This window comes from Nelumbo lutea, chromosome 1 (genome assembly GCF_056320005.1).
Source record: "Nelumbo lutea isolate HS-2025 chromosome 1, American lotus-T2T, whole genome shotgun sequence".
In the NCBI taxonomy this organism is placed as follows: Eukaryota; Viridiplantae; Streptophyta; class Magnoliopsida; order Proteales; family Nelumbonaceae; genus Nelumbo; species Nelumbo lutea.
The window spans coordinates 128,769,934-128,788,210 of NC_142684.1; the positions used below are offsets into that span (position 1 = coordinate 128,769,934).

The following is an 18,277-nucleotide window of genomic DNA, read 5'->3' on the forward strand; positions in this document are numbered from 1 at the left end:
AAGTCCGGAACTTTTACTCACAGCCCTTAAAGGAGTACTTGACCCCGTACCGTTAATCCGTTATAAAGTCACTGGTAGTACTGTAACGGCGTTTTCCCAAAATCATGAACGAAATGTTGCCACGTGTACAACCAGGGTCATCCCATTTCCTACACGGCCTCACCGTCCAGCAAACTCGTCTTCTCTTTTTCAATTATTTTAATCTTTGGTCGTTTCAGCTTTCAGTGTCTCCTTCCGTGTTCCCTCCTTCGTCGTTGATCCTTCCCTTTAAGAGCGTCCAGTCTCTTTCTCCACTGTTCTTGGGAGAGAAGGGGAGGTGACTTTTCGTAAATTCTCAGAAATTACAGCCCGAAAAGTCGGATTTTCTGGTGAATACAGAGAAAAGTAGAAAACAACAACAGAGAAGCGCAGGTGCGCAGCTCCGTCTCTCTCTCTCTTTCTCTCTCTCTGCGTTGAGCCAGGAACAAAGGCCACTGACGCCTCCTGGCTCGATTTTCGAGACAACAACAAAAGATCTTCTTGAACAACTTTTTTTTTTCTTCCCCGGTCGTCGCAATTTATATATTCAACTCCACCTGAAAGCTAAAATTTCACCTTCGTCTCGATTTCACCTGCCAAATCCCTCTTCTACCTTCATAATCCCGGGCATCTTTGGGTATGTTAGCCTCTACCATTCTCTCTCTGTATCTCAAATCATCTCCGGCACAGTTCTATTTGGTTCATATGGCTCAATCTGAATTCCCTGTAAATACTTTTTTGTTGTGTTGGGTTTCTAATTGTATTGAACTTTGTTGCTGTAATTAGTCAGTTGGGATTGTGTGTTTGGAAGCTATGGATATTGAATTCGTTTTTGAATTTAAAATGGGGATCAATTCCTCTGATTTTAGGGTTTTAAATACTTGGGTTATCGTTTTCGTTGTGGTTCTTTTTCTTTTCTTAGCTTAAAAGTGGATTTTTTTTTTTTTATTGTTTACTTGAATGAAAGTGCAGTGGCATGAAAGAGTTAGTACCTTTGAATCATTTGCTTGTAGAAATGTGATGGTCTTAGCTCAAAGGGTTATTGATTTGGAGGTGTTAATGTAACTATAAGTGTTCGTTGTGTTCCTAACTCTCTAAATGTTTGTTCAAATGAAAGTAATTGGTAGCTTTCGTTTCTTTTGATTAAGTTAACCCTTGTAATTAATTGTTCTGTTGTTGCAGCAGGTACTGCTGTATGAATTTCGTCAATAGGGATTGATTAGCTACAATGCAAATTTACAAATTTCAATTTGATTGGGAGAAGGAAGTTCAGATATTGACAAATTGTGTTCTGAAATCACTTCAGTGAAGCATGAATGGTACTGAATGATCTTCCATGAATTTGAGCTTGGCAGTGGTTGTACTTACAATCTGTTCTGATTAAGTGTCTTGGGCGAACGAGTTCTGCTTTACAGTCTACTCCTTTCAAATCTCTTGGTTAGTTGTTTTTTCTTTTCCATACGCTATGCCATTTGTACAGAGGCTGTATAAAACGTGCAAAGAGTCCTTCTCTCCAAATGGACCTATTTCAGAAGAATCTCTTGAAAATGTTCGCGCACTTTTAGGTGGGATGAACTGATTTTTTTCTTCTCTCCTTTGTTGTCCTTGTTGTTTCCACCTGAAGTTAGAATGTACATAATGAGTTATCTTAAGCAAAGTAATGTTTATGCTTCTTCCTGGTACTCTTGCCTTATCCGTGTCTTTATGCGTGAATATTGCTTGATGAAGTTCGCTGTGTTATCTATTCTTTTTTTACAGGAAAAGAAGATCAGAATTAGTCCTAAGGAATGTTGTTCACTTCTGCTTTTTTTTTTAATTGGTAATGAAATATACTTTTAGTCTCACCAAAAAGAAGCAGTAATATGCCTATTTGACAAATGTTAACTCATTATATTAACAATGCGGAAAAGAGTAGGCTGCCTGGGATCAATGTTGAGGAGTTGGAGCTTGAACAGTTCATACATCTTAGGCTCATCTTGGAGCCTAGTCAAGATTGGATAAGTTATAGGATTGATTGTAGAAAGGTTCAGTGAGAAATTGACAGCATAAAAGAAGAGATACATTTCTTTTGGAGGGGTTTTCTTTTAGTTAAGTCCACCTTAAGAAAGACTATAATTATATTAGTCAAATTCTCTTATGATCTGAAGCTTGCAATTCCAATTCAACTCAAGTGGTTTCTCCGTGATCTTTAAAGTCTTGATGATGGTTGTTAAAGTCATGCCACATTTCTTCTGACCTTTCTTTATTGAAACCTAAGATTGTTCAGTTTATTGCTATTTTCATCAAGGTAGTTATAAAGAAATATAAAAACAACCTAATCCTCATTCAATCCCAGTCAGATGGTACTCAATTAGATTGCCAGAAAAAAAGAAAAAGTATATACAGGACAAACCTAGGTTTCCACTCAATTACTAGAACTGCCAACACCAATGCATCTGTTGTTATCGTGACCAAAACTTCTACAAGAAGATCCAAATCCATGGGAAGCAATCCACCTTACCTACTCAATGGACATAATCAAACTTCAGAAATTATGGCATGATGTAGGACAATTTAGAAACTAAAGAGTTCCCCTTAGTAGGCATGAAAATATTAGGGCTCTGATCATTATGTTTTTTTCTTGAAGAGGTAAGGAATTGTATTAAAATGATCAGAATATATACATCAGACCCTGTGTGCACCAAAGAGCTGTACAAAAGGAACTATACAAAACAACTACGATTTACTAATCTGTCTTCACAACTCAATGCCAATTACGGAAAGAGAACAAAAAATCAGTATATAAAAACCTATTATAGGGTACACTCCTGGAGTATCTATGAATTGAAATGCATGAACAAAAAAACCTTTAATTCTATTAAGGACAACTTGTAGGGGATTAGCTTTTTTCTCAAGGATGCGCCGATTTCTTTCTGTTCAGATGCACTATAAGATCACTAGAGGAACAACTCCCCAAAGTACTCTGCCCATCTAAGGGGCAGTAGATGGTGGAAGGCTGAGAAATATGGAATTTTCTGTTAAATCTTTTCATAGAGCTCTACCTCCTCAGAAGAGGAGCAAGTCCTGTGGAAATGGATTTGGAGATTGAAGGCCCCAACTAAGGCTGTCCTTTTCTTATAGACTGCAATCTTAGATAAAGTACCAACCAAGGTGCATCTGGCAGCAAGAGAATTGCAGATGGAGAATATGTGTGTACTCATTCACTGCAACCTCCCTAATGGCATATGGATTATGGGCCAACTTTGCGAAGCTTTTTAAGAGGAAGGAGTCCTTGCTGAGGGATTTGCACAACATCATTTCCTCTTGATAAATCCAGGGTCTAAGTTTGAGAGGAAGAATACTGTGGAAGCTGGTGCCTCTGGCCATATGCTGGACCTATTGGAAAGAGAGCAATTGCAGAATCTTTGAAAATAAGAATCACTGAGGGAAAGCATTGTGGGTAAGGTTCAGAGGTCTGTTATAGAATGGTTCTTAGGGCTGTTTTTACTTCTTTTATTTACACTCCATGTACAGTTCATGATTATAATTTTGCATGTTTTTGAGCTGCCAGGTCAATAACACTTGCATCATCGATCAGGTATAGTGCAAGAAAATATGGTTTTGTGTCTCTTCCTCCACTTCACACAGGACACAGGTAGAGTTTTCCAGCACCATGCCCCTTTTCCCTAGTTTGTTCTTGGCAGGACATTTACCAAGGGTGGAAGTCCAACCTAGGAAAGGTATCCTAGATGGAGCTGGTTTTTGCTATATTCTATTATGAGGAAATTCATTAGAGGGCTGACTATTTAATTCCTTGAAAAAGGATCTTGCTCAAAAGGAACCAGAACTGTCCCAACTTGTAACTCTTATGTTAGTCCTTTTGTCAAAATGCTCCAATGAAGTGTCCCATATCATTTTAGAGGTGCATCTTGCTCCAAGTGGTAGGCCCAAATAACTAGAAGGCAAATAACCAATTTTGCATCCAAGAGTGTCACTTAACAATTGAAGATTTGGCATGCCACCTACAATAAAGTTTCAGTTTTCAGCAGATTTACTTTCAGCCCGAAGACAACTTCAAACCAAATCAAGTGCATCTTAAGATAGTTCATCTGCTCAATCGAGGCATCACAGAAGAATAACCAAATCAAGTTGTGGTTTGGCATTTCACCATTTTCATTCCCCACCTTGGAAAACTCGTCACAACCTGGGTCCTTTCTTTTCAAGAATTTGAGCAAACAAGAAACTCAGACTTCATAGAAAACCTTTAGGATCTTCTTGAGATCCAAGCTTGTAATGCAAATCTTTTTAATTTTGACTGATGTACTGATGTGTCGCCTCGACACCTGGTCTGATTGTACGTGCTTTCTTTTTATTATATTTTTTTATCCTTACTCTTCAAAAAAAAAAAAGAAGAAAAAATAATGTTAACAGAGAATAATTGGAGTTGAAACAGACATCTTCTAATTTCTCCATTTGGAGTCAAAATTCATTCTCCTTGGGATATAATCCTGTTAGACAGTTTTGTATGCCCTTAGCTTCAATCAAAATGATGTACTTTATGAGTTTATTGTAAATGAATAAAAGTGCATATTTGATTCATGTTCCCTTGGTATGTTTCTATGTGATACCCTTAAACTGGACACTTAATGAGATTCGTGTTAGTTTAGAATGTTCACAGCCAGTGGGTCGGTCTGGGGAGACCTATCCTGACAAGGCTGACACTGTGGTGCCACCAAGTCGGTTGGGGTGGCTTGTCTCAGCAACCAGGTTGAGACCCTAGGCACATACAGTGTGGGATTAATTGAATCTTTGAACTAGACCAGATTTCTAGTATTGCTTTGGACCTTGGAGATTGATGGGCAAAACTGGAAAGTTACACCCGACCCCTAGACTTGATTATGATACTGCATTAGGTGTCGGATTGGGCTGTCTTTGATGTATCAATCAGTGAGATCCTTAGCGGGAGTCAAAACCTGGGTATGTTGAGACAGTCTGAGAATTCATCTGAGTGGGTGATCATAGTGACAGGATCAGCCCCTTTGTCGGACAAAGGTAATGATCAGGGATGCACTCTCACTGATAGAAACCAAGACTGCCGGTAGCCGATTTCAATCGTTGAGATTTGTTTTGCAAAATATATTTTATATGAGATATAAAAGTATATATATTATGGTTTCGAAATGTTTGCAAAAGGGTTTTAATTCCCGGGATCCATACTTGAGAGAGTGCAACACTGTTCCTTGTAGCCGAGGGAGAGGTCCTCTTTTCTCGGGCAGTGTATGATCATTATGGGCTGAGAGATTAAGTGTAAGGCCATTGAGGATAATATCTGATGGGCTAATCTTGCATCTGCTCACAGTCCCTAGGTGTTACAAGGTGGCTTGGCCCAGGGACCACTTAGGGTAAGGTTTGGGCCCATAGAGCCCATCTGATGGGTTTCAGGGGGTGCACTGCCTATAACAGTGTATTCATCCAGGCCTTGTAACAAAAGCTGGGCTGAACCCATGTGGCTGATGTGTAGATCAATGTTTGGGTCCCACACCATAAAAGGAAGCCCAATTGGGCAGTAGTTTGGAAGGCTTAATGAATACATAACCCTAAATGGGCCTTAAGCCCATTTCGAACTGGGCTAATTTGATTAGTCATTAAGGGGCGAGTTCTGAGAGAAGATCAGTTGATAGGATTGGGCCCACACCCTATCCACTCAGAGAGTCCAAGATCTAAATGAGATTTAGATTTGGAAACTTTCTAATTAGATTAGGAACTGACTGATCTAATCTGTAGATAAGATAAGGATTATCCCTTATCTTAAAGGGACTTCTAATCCAGATATGATTTGGGTTAGCAACTCCTAATGGGATTAGGAGTTGATCCCTTTAAGTCTATAAAAGGAAGAGAGGGCGGCAGCCTTTAGACACAACATCCAACAGACTCAAGTCTTGTCTTCAGAGCTGAGATCACAGAAGAGAGAATTCTGCACCCTACAAATACTCTCTAGCCGCCTCCTTCCTGCAGCCGCCGCCTATAGCAGTTCGATCTCTATTGCTTGGGAGAAATCAAGATTGGATCTTGATTCCAATCTTTTGAAGAAAAGATTGATAGGAGTTGTATTCACAAGCCGTCCAGGTGATTCTTGGGAAGAATCAAGTTCTTAGGAAGGACACTGCTGATTCTGCTCCACCTTGCATTGCGCCATCTTCAGTGGGAGCAGGTTTTGGTTTTTACCTTGGGTGTGAACACCTCCATTAAGAGATATTATTTGTCTGTATCAGGTATTATCTCTCTCTCCTCCTTTTGGTTCAGATCTGATTCAGTTTATGGTTCAAGAATGATCATTGAAAATATGATTTTCTAAATAGGGAATTCGATTCCCAGTTGAAGGGTAAGAAAAATTTTTGAAATTCGCCCCCTTTATTCCGCAATCTTGGGCATCCATTTGATGGATTTCCTATCCCTTCAAATCCAAGAAACTACAGTTGATTTAAGATTACAGGTCCCACAGGCCTCCTTGGGAAATGGAGACACAAGCACACCCTCTACTCTCAAGAAGAGGCATGATACAAGATTACAGGTCCTACAGGCTTTTAGAAATCAAGAGAAGAAAATATTGTTTTTTATTAATTATAAAAAAAAGATTGTTTTTTATTGAAAAGAAAAAATATTCTGATAACTGATTTTCTTTGAGATTGAGATCCAGGATCCCAAATTGCCCTCAGAAGCCTGAATCAGCTCATCAATCTCCCTACATTTGTTGTTGAAAACTCTCCTGTTCCATTCATCCCAAATTGCCCCTATTACAGCTGCAGGAATTGCCTTCCAAACACACATCCCTCTTCTGCTCAACCCAGACAAGGACCAAGTTGACAACAGCTCCAAGACAGAGAACTATAAAAAACAGCTCTAAGACAGAGTTAGACATTACCCAGCACAGACCTGCAGCCTTTAGAAAATGGGTCAGCATGCTAAAGGCAATAGGGCATTGAATATATAGATGGTTAAGGGGTTCTGCCACCTGCCTACATAAACAACATGATATATCTTTAATCTTTGTGCCCCTTCTCACCAGCTGCTCCTTGGTGAGTCACTTGCCAAGAGATGCAGCCCACACTACAAAACCAACCTTCAAAGGAACATTTGTCTTCTGTATTACCTTGTAAGGGAAGAAAGCATTGCTGGGGCTTCTCAAGTTCTCCACATAAGACTTAGCAGAGAATTCACTATCTCTACTCCATTTCCAGCTCCATTGGTCTTCCTACCTACTCCTAAGGGCTTGATTCCTTAGCAGCTGTAGTGGGTTGATAACATTTTCGAGCTCCCAATCTTGGAAATTTCTACTGGATTAAAGAACACAGATGGGATTCCTCCCTCAGTCATACATCAACCAGTGACAACAACTTTGTTTTGAATAAGGTGAAACAAAGAATTATCAGCACACCATGGGCCTTTCAAGAAACTCAAGTTCTGACCATTCCCTGGCCTGAAGATAACACCCTTAGAGAAAGCATTATAAGCTTTCATGATGCCTTTCCATGGACAGCACCCAAAGGATGGAAATAGATCGTTTGTAACCTAATTGTCTCTTCTCACACCAAATTTTGCAGCAACCAAACCGCTCCAACTCCCATCTCTTTCCACCCTGAGTCTCCAAATCCACTTACCCAGAAGGGTGAAATTGAAGTCATAGATCCTTTTGAACCCAAGACCTCCCTCTTTATAAGGATTACAGATTTGGTTCTAGCTGACAAGGTGGATTTTCTTCTCTTCTTGCCAACCTTCCCAAAGAATGTCTCTTTGAAGCTTTTCAATCCTCATTGGCACCTTCATTAGAATTAATTGGGAAAAGGAAATAGGTTGGGAGGTTAGATGGTGTGCTTTTTATCAAGGTTACTCTCTCACCATTCAACAGGTATTAAGCCTTCCAAGATGGCCAACTTCCTCTCAATCCTCTCCAACACTGCATTCCAAATTGCAACAAAGTTGCAATTGGCACCCAAGGGTAACCCCAAATACTTGCAAGGGAAGTGATCAACATCAAGTCTTCTCCAATTCACAATATCGTATGTTTTCTCGAGATCAATCTCGCAAAGAATGCCAGGCCTTCTAGTTTTTTCAATTGCTCTTCTTTCTACAACATTTTGCTTCAGACCTGTAACTTTGCAGGGAACTTTTCTTCAAAGGAGGAAGAGGTGTGGGGTAGCCCGTAGCCCTATACCTAAAAAAATTCAGGACTTTTGTTGAGAAGTGGCACTCCAAAAAATCAATACCTTAGATTTATTGCAAAAAAAGAGGCTAGATATGTGCGTCTCCCCCAATGTTTGTAGTCTCTGCTTGGGTCCTAGTGAGACAATCTCGCACTTACTAATCTCGTGTCCCTTTGTGTTCTTTATTTGGTCTTGGTCCTCTTCTCTCTTTGGCTATAGGTGGACTCCACCCCGTGAGTGTGGTGAACCTCTTTGATCCATCTTTTTGTAGGCAACCAAAGGTCTGTGGAAGGGTTATGTGGAGAGCCACTAGAGCTGCTGTATTGTAGTCAGTGTGGGAGGAAATAAATAATAGGATCTTCAAAGGTAGTTGAAGATCCAAGGAAGAGGTTGTTGAAGGAGTAACAACTAAGGTTATCCATTGGTTGAAATCTTGTGATCTTTTTAAGGACTTCTCTGCTGAAGACATTTATAGAAATTGGGGTACTGTGGCAGCTACAACTTCTTCCAAAGCTCTGGTATGGGAGGTTTGGTCCCCACCGACACAACAAAGGGTGAAACTGAATTTTGATGGAAGCTCTATAGGTAATCTGGGCTCATTTGGTGTAGGAGGTGTTTTCAGAGATAATGAAGGCAAGATAATGACTCTGTATTCAGGTCCAGTTGGAGTTAGAGATTCCTTAAGAGCAGAAATCTTGGCACTACATCAAGGAGTAAAACTGGCCAAACAATTGGGGCTACAACAGATTGAGATAGAGGGGGGCTCCAAATTGGAAATTGGGTGGATGCAATCAGGGCAGCTGGGAATTTGACAATATAGATAGCTGATAAGGGAAGTACTTAGCATAACAAAGGAGGTGGGTGTTTGTTTCAAGTGGGTAAGGAGATCAGCAAATGGTTTTTCTGACACCTTAGCAAAACAAGGGACTGTAAGGGAGAGACTTTACTGGGCAGTGCTGTAATGTTTGATGTTTATTGGATCAACCTCTTCTAATAGGGGTTGACTTCTGTATTTCAGTTTTAAATTATCTTTAACGAAAGTTACCATTTTTGATAAAAAAAAGAATGCCAGGCCTCCCCTCCTTTATTCTTAATCAATCAATTCATTTCATTGTCCACAAGGTTACTATCTAGCAGCTGTCATCCAGGAAAAAACACTCTAATAGCTGGAAATGATGCTCCCAAGGACAGATTTCATCCTTTAAGCCAACACTTTGCCAAGGATTTTGTAGAAATCATTTAGGAGATTTATGAGAGGGTAGGCCTTGGCTTGGCACAATGGTTAGGTTGCTTTGTTGCAACCTGGGTCACCAGGGTTCCTCTCTGTGTAGCTGCAGGGGTAAGGCTGTGTACATCTATCCCTCCCCAGACCTTGCATTGGTGGGAGCCTCGTGCACTGAGCTTCCCTTATTTAGGAGACTAATTGGCCAAAAATCCTTAAACTAAATAGAACCTTCCATCTTAGGATTGAAGGTTATAAATGCAGTGTTTAAACTCCTTTTGAGAGACCAATTTCTATGGAACTCTTCCATCCCTCTTATCACATTCATTCTTAACAGTAAGGAAGAGGCAGATGAAGTGCTGGAGCGAGGTTTAGACAGTTTCAGAACATCTAATCTCGGGCTAGGTAAGTGGAACCCTTTAGTTGGGGCAATACGTGAAGTGGGGATTTGAAGCCTGGTCTGGATAAACATGTTTGGGATCCCTCTCCATGCCTGGAACTTGGTTGCATTCTGCACAGTGGAAGACACTTGTGGTCATTTTAGAAGAGTTGATGCTGACACATTCAAGATGAAGAACTTGGTTGCTGCAAGAATTCTGGTCGAAGTGCAGGACATTCATTTGGTTTCGTTGAGTCTGGCGCTTAGTTTCCCTGGGGAGTGGTATGACCTGAGAGTGGTGGTTGAAGGATGCATACTGCTTCGTTGGCTTGAGGAGGAGACAGTGGTTATGCTGAATCGCTGTCAGTACTATGCTCGTCGTGAAGAGGAGAAAGGGGAGCTACAAATGCAAGTTTCCAGTAGTCAAGAGGAAGATGGCGGGAGATGAAGAGTCGGGGAGTTGGAGAGCCACATAGAGGAGAAAGGGGAGAGTCTAGAGAGGTGGGATGGCAAAAGAGGAATTTTGGGGGAAGGAAAAGAAGGGACGTTAGCTGAGAAGGGACACCTGGCAAGAGGTTTTAATACAAAGATTGGTCCCAGTAAGGCCATTTGCTCCTTTTCGAGTATGAATGTGGAGCAAAATGGATGTGGGGCCCACAAGGTTAGCAGAGATTTTCTTTTCTCTAAGGGCAGTGTTGGAGCGACCTCAAAGGGATATGAGTTTAAAGGTAAGGTTTTAGAAGCAAATTTTCGAAAAGAACTAAAATAGGTGGGGCTCACTTCAAGAAATGTCTATTGGGAAGTCGAAAGGGGAGATTTAAGAGAAGATCCAAAAGGAAGCTGTGGATTGTTTGCTTTCAGAGGAAGACGTCACCCTTCCTCATCTAGTCAGGTCTTCCGAAGACATCGAGCCTAGAAGGCTGGACTGAAGCTAAGGTTGTGATTACAAGCTGCTTGGATAGTCGGTTTAGGAAAGGTAAAAAGGACAAGAGGTTGATTTTGGACCCCAACAGATCAAGATTTAAAAGGTGCAGGACGTTGGAAGGTCCTTCGCGTTGGAGGCCGGAAAGAGAAGGGAGGAGAATTAGGTTTGGGTGGTCACTAGGTATTGAAGACAAGAGGTTGATTTTGGACCCCAACAGATCAAGATTTAAAAGGTGCAGGACGTTGGAAGGTCCTTCGCATTGGAGGCCGGAAAGAGAAGGGTGGAGAATTAGGTTTGGGTGATCACTAGGTATTATAAATGTGGTAAGAAGAGCTTGATTGGAGGAATAGGGGTCAGGGTCGTTGATGATCAGGCCTCTTTCGTAGAGAGTGACGTCAGCTATGGCTCACAGGCTGATAGTGTGCTTGTGGGGATTTGCTCCTCTTTCGAGACTAGGATTGCAGAAGCAGTTTCCGAAGATTCTGGTTATGAAATAAAATTCCCTGCTTCTTTGGATACTGTGGAGGTTGGTCCTAAGGGGTTGGGGAAGTCAGAGGCGGCTTTGAAAGAGGATGAGAATGTAATCACTAGTTCAGATGCTGATTCTGAGGTTGATTCTGCGACTGGAGAAGAGGAGGCTACAGATCGTGGCGTCATTGTTGACAGTGAGGAGGAGAGTTGTTTTGAAGACAATTGTTGTTTTAAGGAGAATGAGAAGGAGGCACCTTCTGAGGTGATTGCCAAAAAACTGCGTAGTTTAAGAAATCATAATGTCGTGCACGTGTCAAAAATCTTTTCAAGGCTGAAGCTTGGTCTTGTTGGAACAGGACCAACAAAGAATTATAAATGGGTCTATAGGAGAAAAGATGCGAAGGGGAGTGGTTCTGCCGAATCTGATCTTAAGTGGTCAATGATGCAGGCTAAATTGTCGGGTTCCCATTTGAGGAAAGAACAAGAAGACAAGGTGAGTCTTGATGGGTCCTGTTGCAGAAGAGATTTTGTGTTCACAATACAGTGTGGATAAAGAGGGTGTCACTGGCTGTGTACCTCTCCAGAAATCAGTGGAAAGAGAGGCCACAATTGGTAGGGACAGGAATAGAGAGAGAGAGAAAGAGTGGAACCGATACAAAAGGACCAAGAAGTCAAGGAAATAGTTCAAAACGGGAAGGTGAATGTTAATAAATTGGTGGATAGGGAGGTCGAGATAGGAAAGCCTCTCGGTTTAGTTTTTTGGGGAGGGGAAGGATTTGCGAAAATAGCATTTGAGAAATATGAAAAAAAAGAAAAAAAAAGAGAAAAAGAAAAAAAAAGGAAGAGTACCTAGAAAAAATTAAGGGGTGGGATGAGGAAGGGGAGAAGAGGAGGGACTGGATGAAATTGAGTGATCTCAGGGTTGGTGGAAGTCTGGGAGAGGGGGAGGAAGATGAGGTTCTAGCTGGGTTGTGAGGGATAGGAGAGAAGGTAGGAGGGAGCAGAACTGGTGGAACATTGAATTCTTATTGCAGGAATGGGAATTTTGATGGCAGTTTGGGATTTCTGTTGGAGTTGAATCCTTGTAACTTGATTCTTTTCAGTGTCTTTTCTGTTTTGTAGTTGGTTTGTCAACTAGACAACCATCTCTTTGAGATGTTTGGACATTTTTAGTTTAATGAATTTTCCTTTGATCTTTCAAAAAAAAAAAAAAAAAGCATCCCAACATTAACAAAATTTGTTAGGCCATCCAACCCTGGGGCTTTGTCCCCATCAAGGCTTTTGATCACTCCCCGCTCCTGCACGGTGAGATTTCTCAATGTTTTGCTTCTGTTCGCACTCAAGCATTTAAATTGCACTACATTTTTTTTTTGTTCAACTTTAGGCATTATTAATATCCCAAAGTCTATCCCTTGGAATCATTTGTTTTGTTGTTTGTATCTAGTATCTACTACTATGAGCAATAAGAATGTTACTTTTCTTGTCTTTATTCATAACGGGAACCTTCAAGGCTCCACTTAAACTAGGATTCTCTGATATGAACTGAACCTATTTCTGCTTGTATACTATTGTCTTCTGTCTTTCCTTTTCACTGTATATCTATGTTATTTTGTTGCACTCTTCTGTAGTCCTGTTATAAACTATATGCAGATGCAAACAAGTATAAGCATTTAAATTACAAGATTACTTAAAATATGGGGCATAAGCTACCTGGGCAACATTACAATTCAGAGTATAATGGGCTGAATTGTATATCCTCTGTTCAGTTTCTCATTGTACAGGGGCTTCATTGTATTTTGTCTTTTTGATTTTAATGAAATACTTTACATTACAGTTTAAAAAAAAAAATCTACAGTATAAAATTGTTTAAACCAGAATATTTAAGGTTTATGGTGCTGAAGTCATAAGCATGAGATACAAACTGACTTCATAATAAGTTTCAGTGGACAAGCTTCTTACTGTATTATTGATGTACCTTGTTTTGTAGGTTTTTATTTTTTATTTTCAGGAAATCTCTCTCATATATTGCTGATTTTTTGGAAAATCTTATTTTTTATGTTTGTCTCTTGCAGGCTGCAACATTTTTTTTTTTGGTGTTTTAAGAAGGATAAACTACTTATTACCACCCCTGGGGTTCTGGGCAAACACTTGTACCACCAGTCAGGTTTATCTAACAATTATAGCCCCATTGACCAATGACCACAAAACTACATGTGATTTGTTAATCGAAGTAACAGAATTAAGATGGAAATAGATACATTACCAAAGTACTTTGCTTCTACAATATGTGTTTTAAAATTAACAAAAGTACCCACGATTACAAGCACTAATTACTGTTTTACCATACAAAGTTTTATTTTATTCCATTTGTTTAGAACCTTTGTTCAACTATTCATAACACCTTAATTTTAATGGGTGAAAAAATGTCCCTTCAAGAAGCATAAATGAAGGTAGATTTGTCCATATAATATACAAGAAGGTCCCAAAAAGGTAAAATAAACTTTTGGCAATTTCTAAATGTTAGATAAGCATTTTCAGACACTAAAACTGACAGCATGTTAGTGCACGGGTGAATTAAGTAACTAAATCCCAAATAAGGGGTGAGTAAGTTAGTAGGTAAATCCAAGGGATGGTATTAATATTTGACCAAAACCCAGGGAGAGGTTCAAGTAATTTACCCTTTTGAGAACTTCAAATGTAACATCTATCTTTAGGCTACATGCTTACTCTTGAAGTTTCAAGTTTCTTCTAGGTCACCTCTTTGATGGTTCTTAACATTGAATTGCTTGTTATTTCAGATACCATCAGGCCTTCTGATGTAGGTCTTGAACAGGAAGCACAATTGGTACGTTCATGGAAAGGTTCTGCACATGGTAGTAATGGAAAGAAGGGTCGGAATGGGAGCTACCTGCCTCAAATCAAATATCTACACCTGCATGAGTGTGATAGCTTCTCTGTAAGCCTTAAACATTATCAAGTGTTTTTTGTCAGTAAATGAGTTGCAATTGGTTCTAGTAGGCTGAAATGCAAACAATTTTCTGGTAAGTTGGAAGTTGGGTGGGCAGAAGTTATTGATGTGCCTAACCGTTATTATTATTTTTATTATTTTTTTTGCAGATAGGAATATTTTGCATGCCACCTTCTTCCATTATACCGCTTCATAATCATCCTGGAATGACTGTGTTGAGCAAACTTCTGTATGGTTCACTGTATGTAAAATCATATGATTGGCTTAATGTACCTGAACCTTCCGATCTGTCAAAAGGTGCAGTTTTCTGTCCATAGCCCTTTTTTTTTTCTAAATTTTTAACATGTTTTTAGTGCCTAACAATATTCAGAATGGTATACCCATTTTATTTACAATAAATCATCAAATAAAAACCATATCCTCTCACAAAGATCTAGGGAGTTGGTCACTTTAATGTAAATAACTATTTTCTTCATCACATCTAGCCTCTATGTATTCCTCTAGAGTCTTTAGTTATTTTCAGTCCGGTATTGTTCTTCCTCTGTCAAGCAGTCAACCTAATCATCATATTAAACGCCTTCTTCATCTGATCATGGTAATATTATTGTCATAATCCATACTTAGTGTGCATTATCTATTTTTTATCTAAATCTTTGTGATATGGTATTTTGGGGTCAACGACATTGATTGTGAATTATGCCTCTGGGCAGGAGAGGGAGAGAAGGAGAATTTTCAGGGAGGGGGAGGTGATAGATTTTGTATTGGAGATGAAGGCATTAGAAAATGTAATTACAGTATCTTTGGGAAGGGAAGAGGGTAGAGGGGGGGATCAAAGTTTGCAAAGCAGTTTAGGTTCCAGCAATTGGAAGTGGAAGGGGACTCCCAAGTGGTCATCTCCTGGACAAAATGCCATAATTAAATACCATGGATCTACGGGCACATTTTTAGGGAAATTGAAAGCACAGCAAGGGAGCTCACTGTTACTTTTAAATGGGTGAGAAGAACAGCAAATGGGATGGCAGATGCTTAAGCTTAACAAGGGGCTAATAGGCAACAAATATTTTGGTTAAAAATGTAATCTTTTGTATCTTGGGGTGTGTAATACTCCACATTGATTTAACTTTCAAATTGGTTTTAATATTTACTTTTACTGATTTAAAAAAAAAAAGAAGAGGGTAAGAGAGGGGAGAGAAGGAGAGTTTTCAGGGAATTTACACTGAATGGGAGTCAGGCAGGGGTGAAGAAGGAAAGAAGAGTTTGATGTTAGGTCAAGGAGGAAGGAAATTAAAACTACAAGAAAAAGAGGGATGGAAGAGGGGTAAAAGTTGCATTAGGGAAATACTTACATAAACAATTAATCTTGGAGAGGAATATGGAAAATTTAGATGTAAAAAATGGGAAAGCTTAGCGTGTCCTTCAAAGGTGTTCAAGAGAAGAGATGGTATGGAACAAGAGGATGATGGGGATGATGTGGAAAAAGGAATTGAAGGGGAGGAAGAAGAGGATTCTGATTCAGAGAAAGAAGAAATTCCTATAGATGAGATTTATGTTATTTAAAAATCTATTGATGTGGAAAAGATTGTAAAAACAGGAGTAAAAGTGGGCAAGGCATTGACATTCTTGTCTTGGGGGAGGAATATACTAAAAAGGCGTTCAGGCCTCAGGTGCGAGAGGGTGTTGGAGATATTCATGAAAGTCTGTTACTTTCTGATGACACTGACATCATTTTAAGTTCAGATAGACCTGAAAGAGTTGATACTGAGAAAAGTACAGAGGTGGATGAGGTCAAGTTTTTGAGAAAACTTCTGTCATGGAACTGGAAAGAATCAATGAGGAGCCTGATGTTTCGATGAAGATCAGGAAGGGTGCTCTTGCAGTTAAATGGTTCAGAAAACAGAAAAAACATAAAGATGTTTTGGTCTCAAATATCTTTGCTAGGTTGAAAGGGGGTCTCTAATATCTTTTCCCAGAGCTTTTGTTTTCAAATGTTAAACAATGTTTAAAATGATCCCCGGCATATTTTGAGAAAAACTAAAACAAAATACATGTGCAAGGTTCAAAGTGTTGATACACTTCCTATGACGTATTGGGGTGTGTCAATACTTTGAACCTTTGTCAAGAATTCTGTACACTAATTGTTCAGAAATAAAAATGGACATTTTGTTGCTTTGTTCTAGGGTCCAGTGGGTATGGGGGACTCAATTAGGGCTGAATTGCTGGCAGTAATCCAAGGTTGAAGTTAGTGTTAATGGAAATTGTGGGTTGAACTCGAATGGCCCTTGTTGTTGGTGGGACTTGGAGAGTATTGGTGGAGCTGGATACTTCGATTATATTTCATCTGTATCATTGAGTTTTGGTGAGTGGATTGTCTATGGATTTATTTCAGTTTATTTTTTTCCTTTTTTTTCGAGAGATAAGATAAATTCATTAAAAACCATAAAATAAAGGTGGAAGCGAAGGGAGAAGTTCCCTCAACAACCAGATACAATAGTACAGGAGAAAAGCAAGGAGAGCAGTGCAAAGCCAACTAATCATTCCATAAGATCCTGAGTCAATGACTATAAAAACAATTGAATTTAAGGCCCTTGAATAATCTGTTGATGGATACCCACTTTGCTATTAGCCTTCCATCTTTTGCACAAATCTTTCAACAGGAGAAGTCTGAATTTCAAAAGTCCTTCCATTCCTTTCCTGCCATATGCACCAACAAACTGCTTGGGGAGTCCTTCCATTCTTTTACTTGCAATAATGTTTCCCATAGCATCTAATAAGTTCCTCCTACTCTTGGTGGTCCTGGATTCCCAACAATGCATACATCAAAGTTCAGCTTTAAGTTGAGGTGTTATTAGTGGCCTCCAATACTCGAGTTCTAGGTCTTGCTGTTGAAGATCTTACTATCCAACTCTATCCTCTTGTGAAATCATTTTTTTTTTATCAATATCCTCTTGTGAAATCATCCATGGAATAAGGGGCATATCTCCATGGTTTTAGAACAATGGCCATCATTTTCTTGGAGCAAGAAGGTTAAAATTTTCTCAAGTCAGATGCCTTTTGCAGTACATTGGAGTTCTTATTTTTTATTTTTTTGGTGAGACCAATATATTGGAGTTTATGGAGGGAAAGAATAGAAGAATCTTTAATGGGAAGAGAAGAGGTACAAGACAAGTTGTTCTGGATATTGGTTCACTTCTTATAGCTGGCTGTTGGTCCATCCTAAGTTCAAAAAACATGTCTCCTTGTGAGCAATATATTGGAGTTTATGGAGGGAAAGAATAGAAGAATCTTTAATGGGAAGAGAAGAGATACAAGCCAAGTTGTTCTGGATATTGGTTCACTTCTTATAGCTGGCTGTTGGTCCATCCTAAGTTCAAAAACATGTCTCCTTGTGATGCTGATTATTGTCTATTTTAGGTATTGTTGCTCTAGAGGATTTGTAATTACGTACATATTTTTGTCCTGGTTGTTAGGACTGGGTTTTCGTTGAGTTAGGCGTCAATGTATTTCAACTTATATTTTCTGCTATTATTGGAGAAGAAAAACTTAAAAGTTTTCATTTCTTTTTGTCTGACTTATTTTTACAGATAGCTTTAGGATTACATCCTTGTTTTAAGCATTCTCCAGTTCTTGTGTGATTGCTCAATATCTACTATATTCCAATTGTACAAAGAACTTTTTTTTTATCAATAACTGAATGGATTTCACCAAGATATAATTAAGCAAATACAAGAAGGAGAGGGGAGATAAACTCTCTTAGCTCCCACCCCCAAAAATGAAAACATTACAGCACTGCCCAGAATAAATCATTTCTTCCCACCCCTTGCTTAGTCAAAGCATCAGACAAGCTATTAGTATCTCTCTTAATCTAGTTAAACTGAATTTCCATTCCTTGAGCATAACTCTGAACTTCCTTTTTTCATTTATATACTCCCACTAGTCCATCTCCTTTTGGAGCCAACCAGTTACAAGCTTTGAGTCCCCTTCAATTATTTTTTTGATCAATTCCCATGAATTATCAGTTTGGAAATATTTAATTCCTTGGCTTTCTGAATCCGTTCCATCACAGTTAGGATTTCAGCTCTCAAAGAGTAACCTACACCAATAGGGCCAGAAAATA

The 18,277-nt window shown here is 39.3% G+C and overlaps 1 protein-coding gene across 13 annotated transcripts in view; it reads left to right on the top strand.

Annotated features, from left to right (window-relative positions):
- The first annotated feature begins 216 nt into the window (after window positions 1–216).
- Window positions 217–18,277, top strand: part of LOC148877499 (plant cysteine oxidase 5-like) — a 28,119-nt gene continuing 10,058 nt past the window's right edge. For 3 of the 13 annotated variants that reach the window (XM_088941997.1, XM_088942019.1, XM_088942049.1), the window contains exons 1-4: window positions 217–411; window positions 1,204–1,583; window positions 13,994–14,151; window positions 14,313–14,460. In XM_088941997.1, the coding sequence (XP_088798123.1) occupies window positions 1,484–1,583; window positions 13,994–14,151; window positions 14,313–14,460 (406 nt within the window). In that variant the 5' untranslated portion in view covers window positions 217–411; window positions 1,204–1,483. Of the gene's footprint in view, window positions 656–1,200; window positions 1,584–13,993; window positions 14,152–14,312; window positions 14,461–18,277 lie in introns of all 13 variants that reach the window. The other 10 variants (XM_088941991.1, XM_088941982.1, XM_088942012.1 and 7 more) reach the window with 10 other exon arrangements.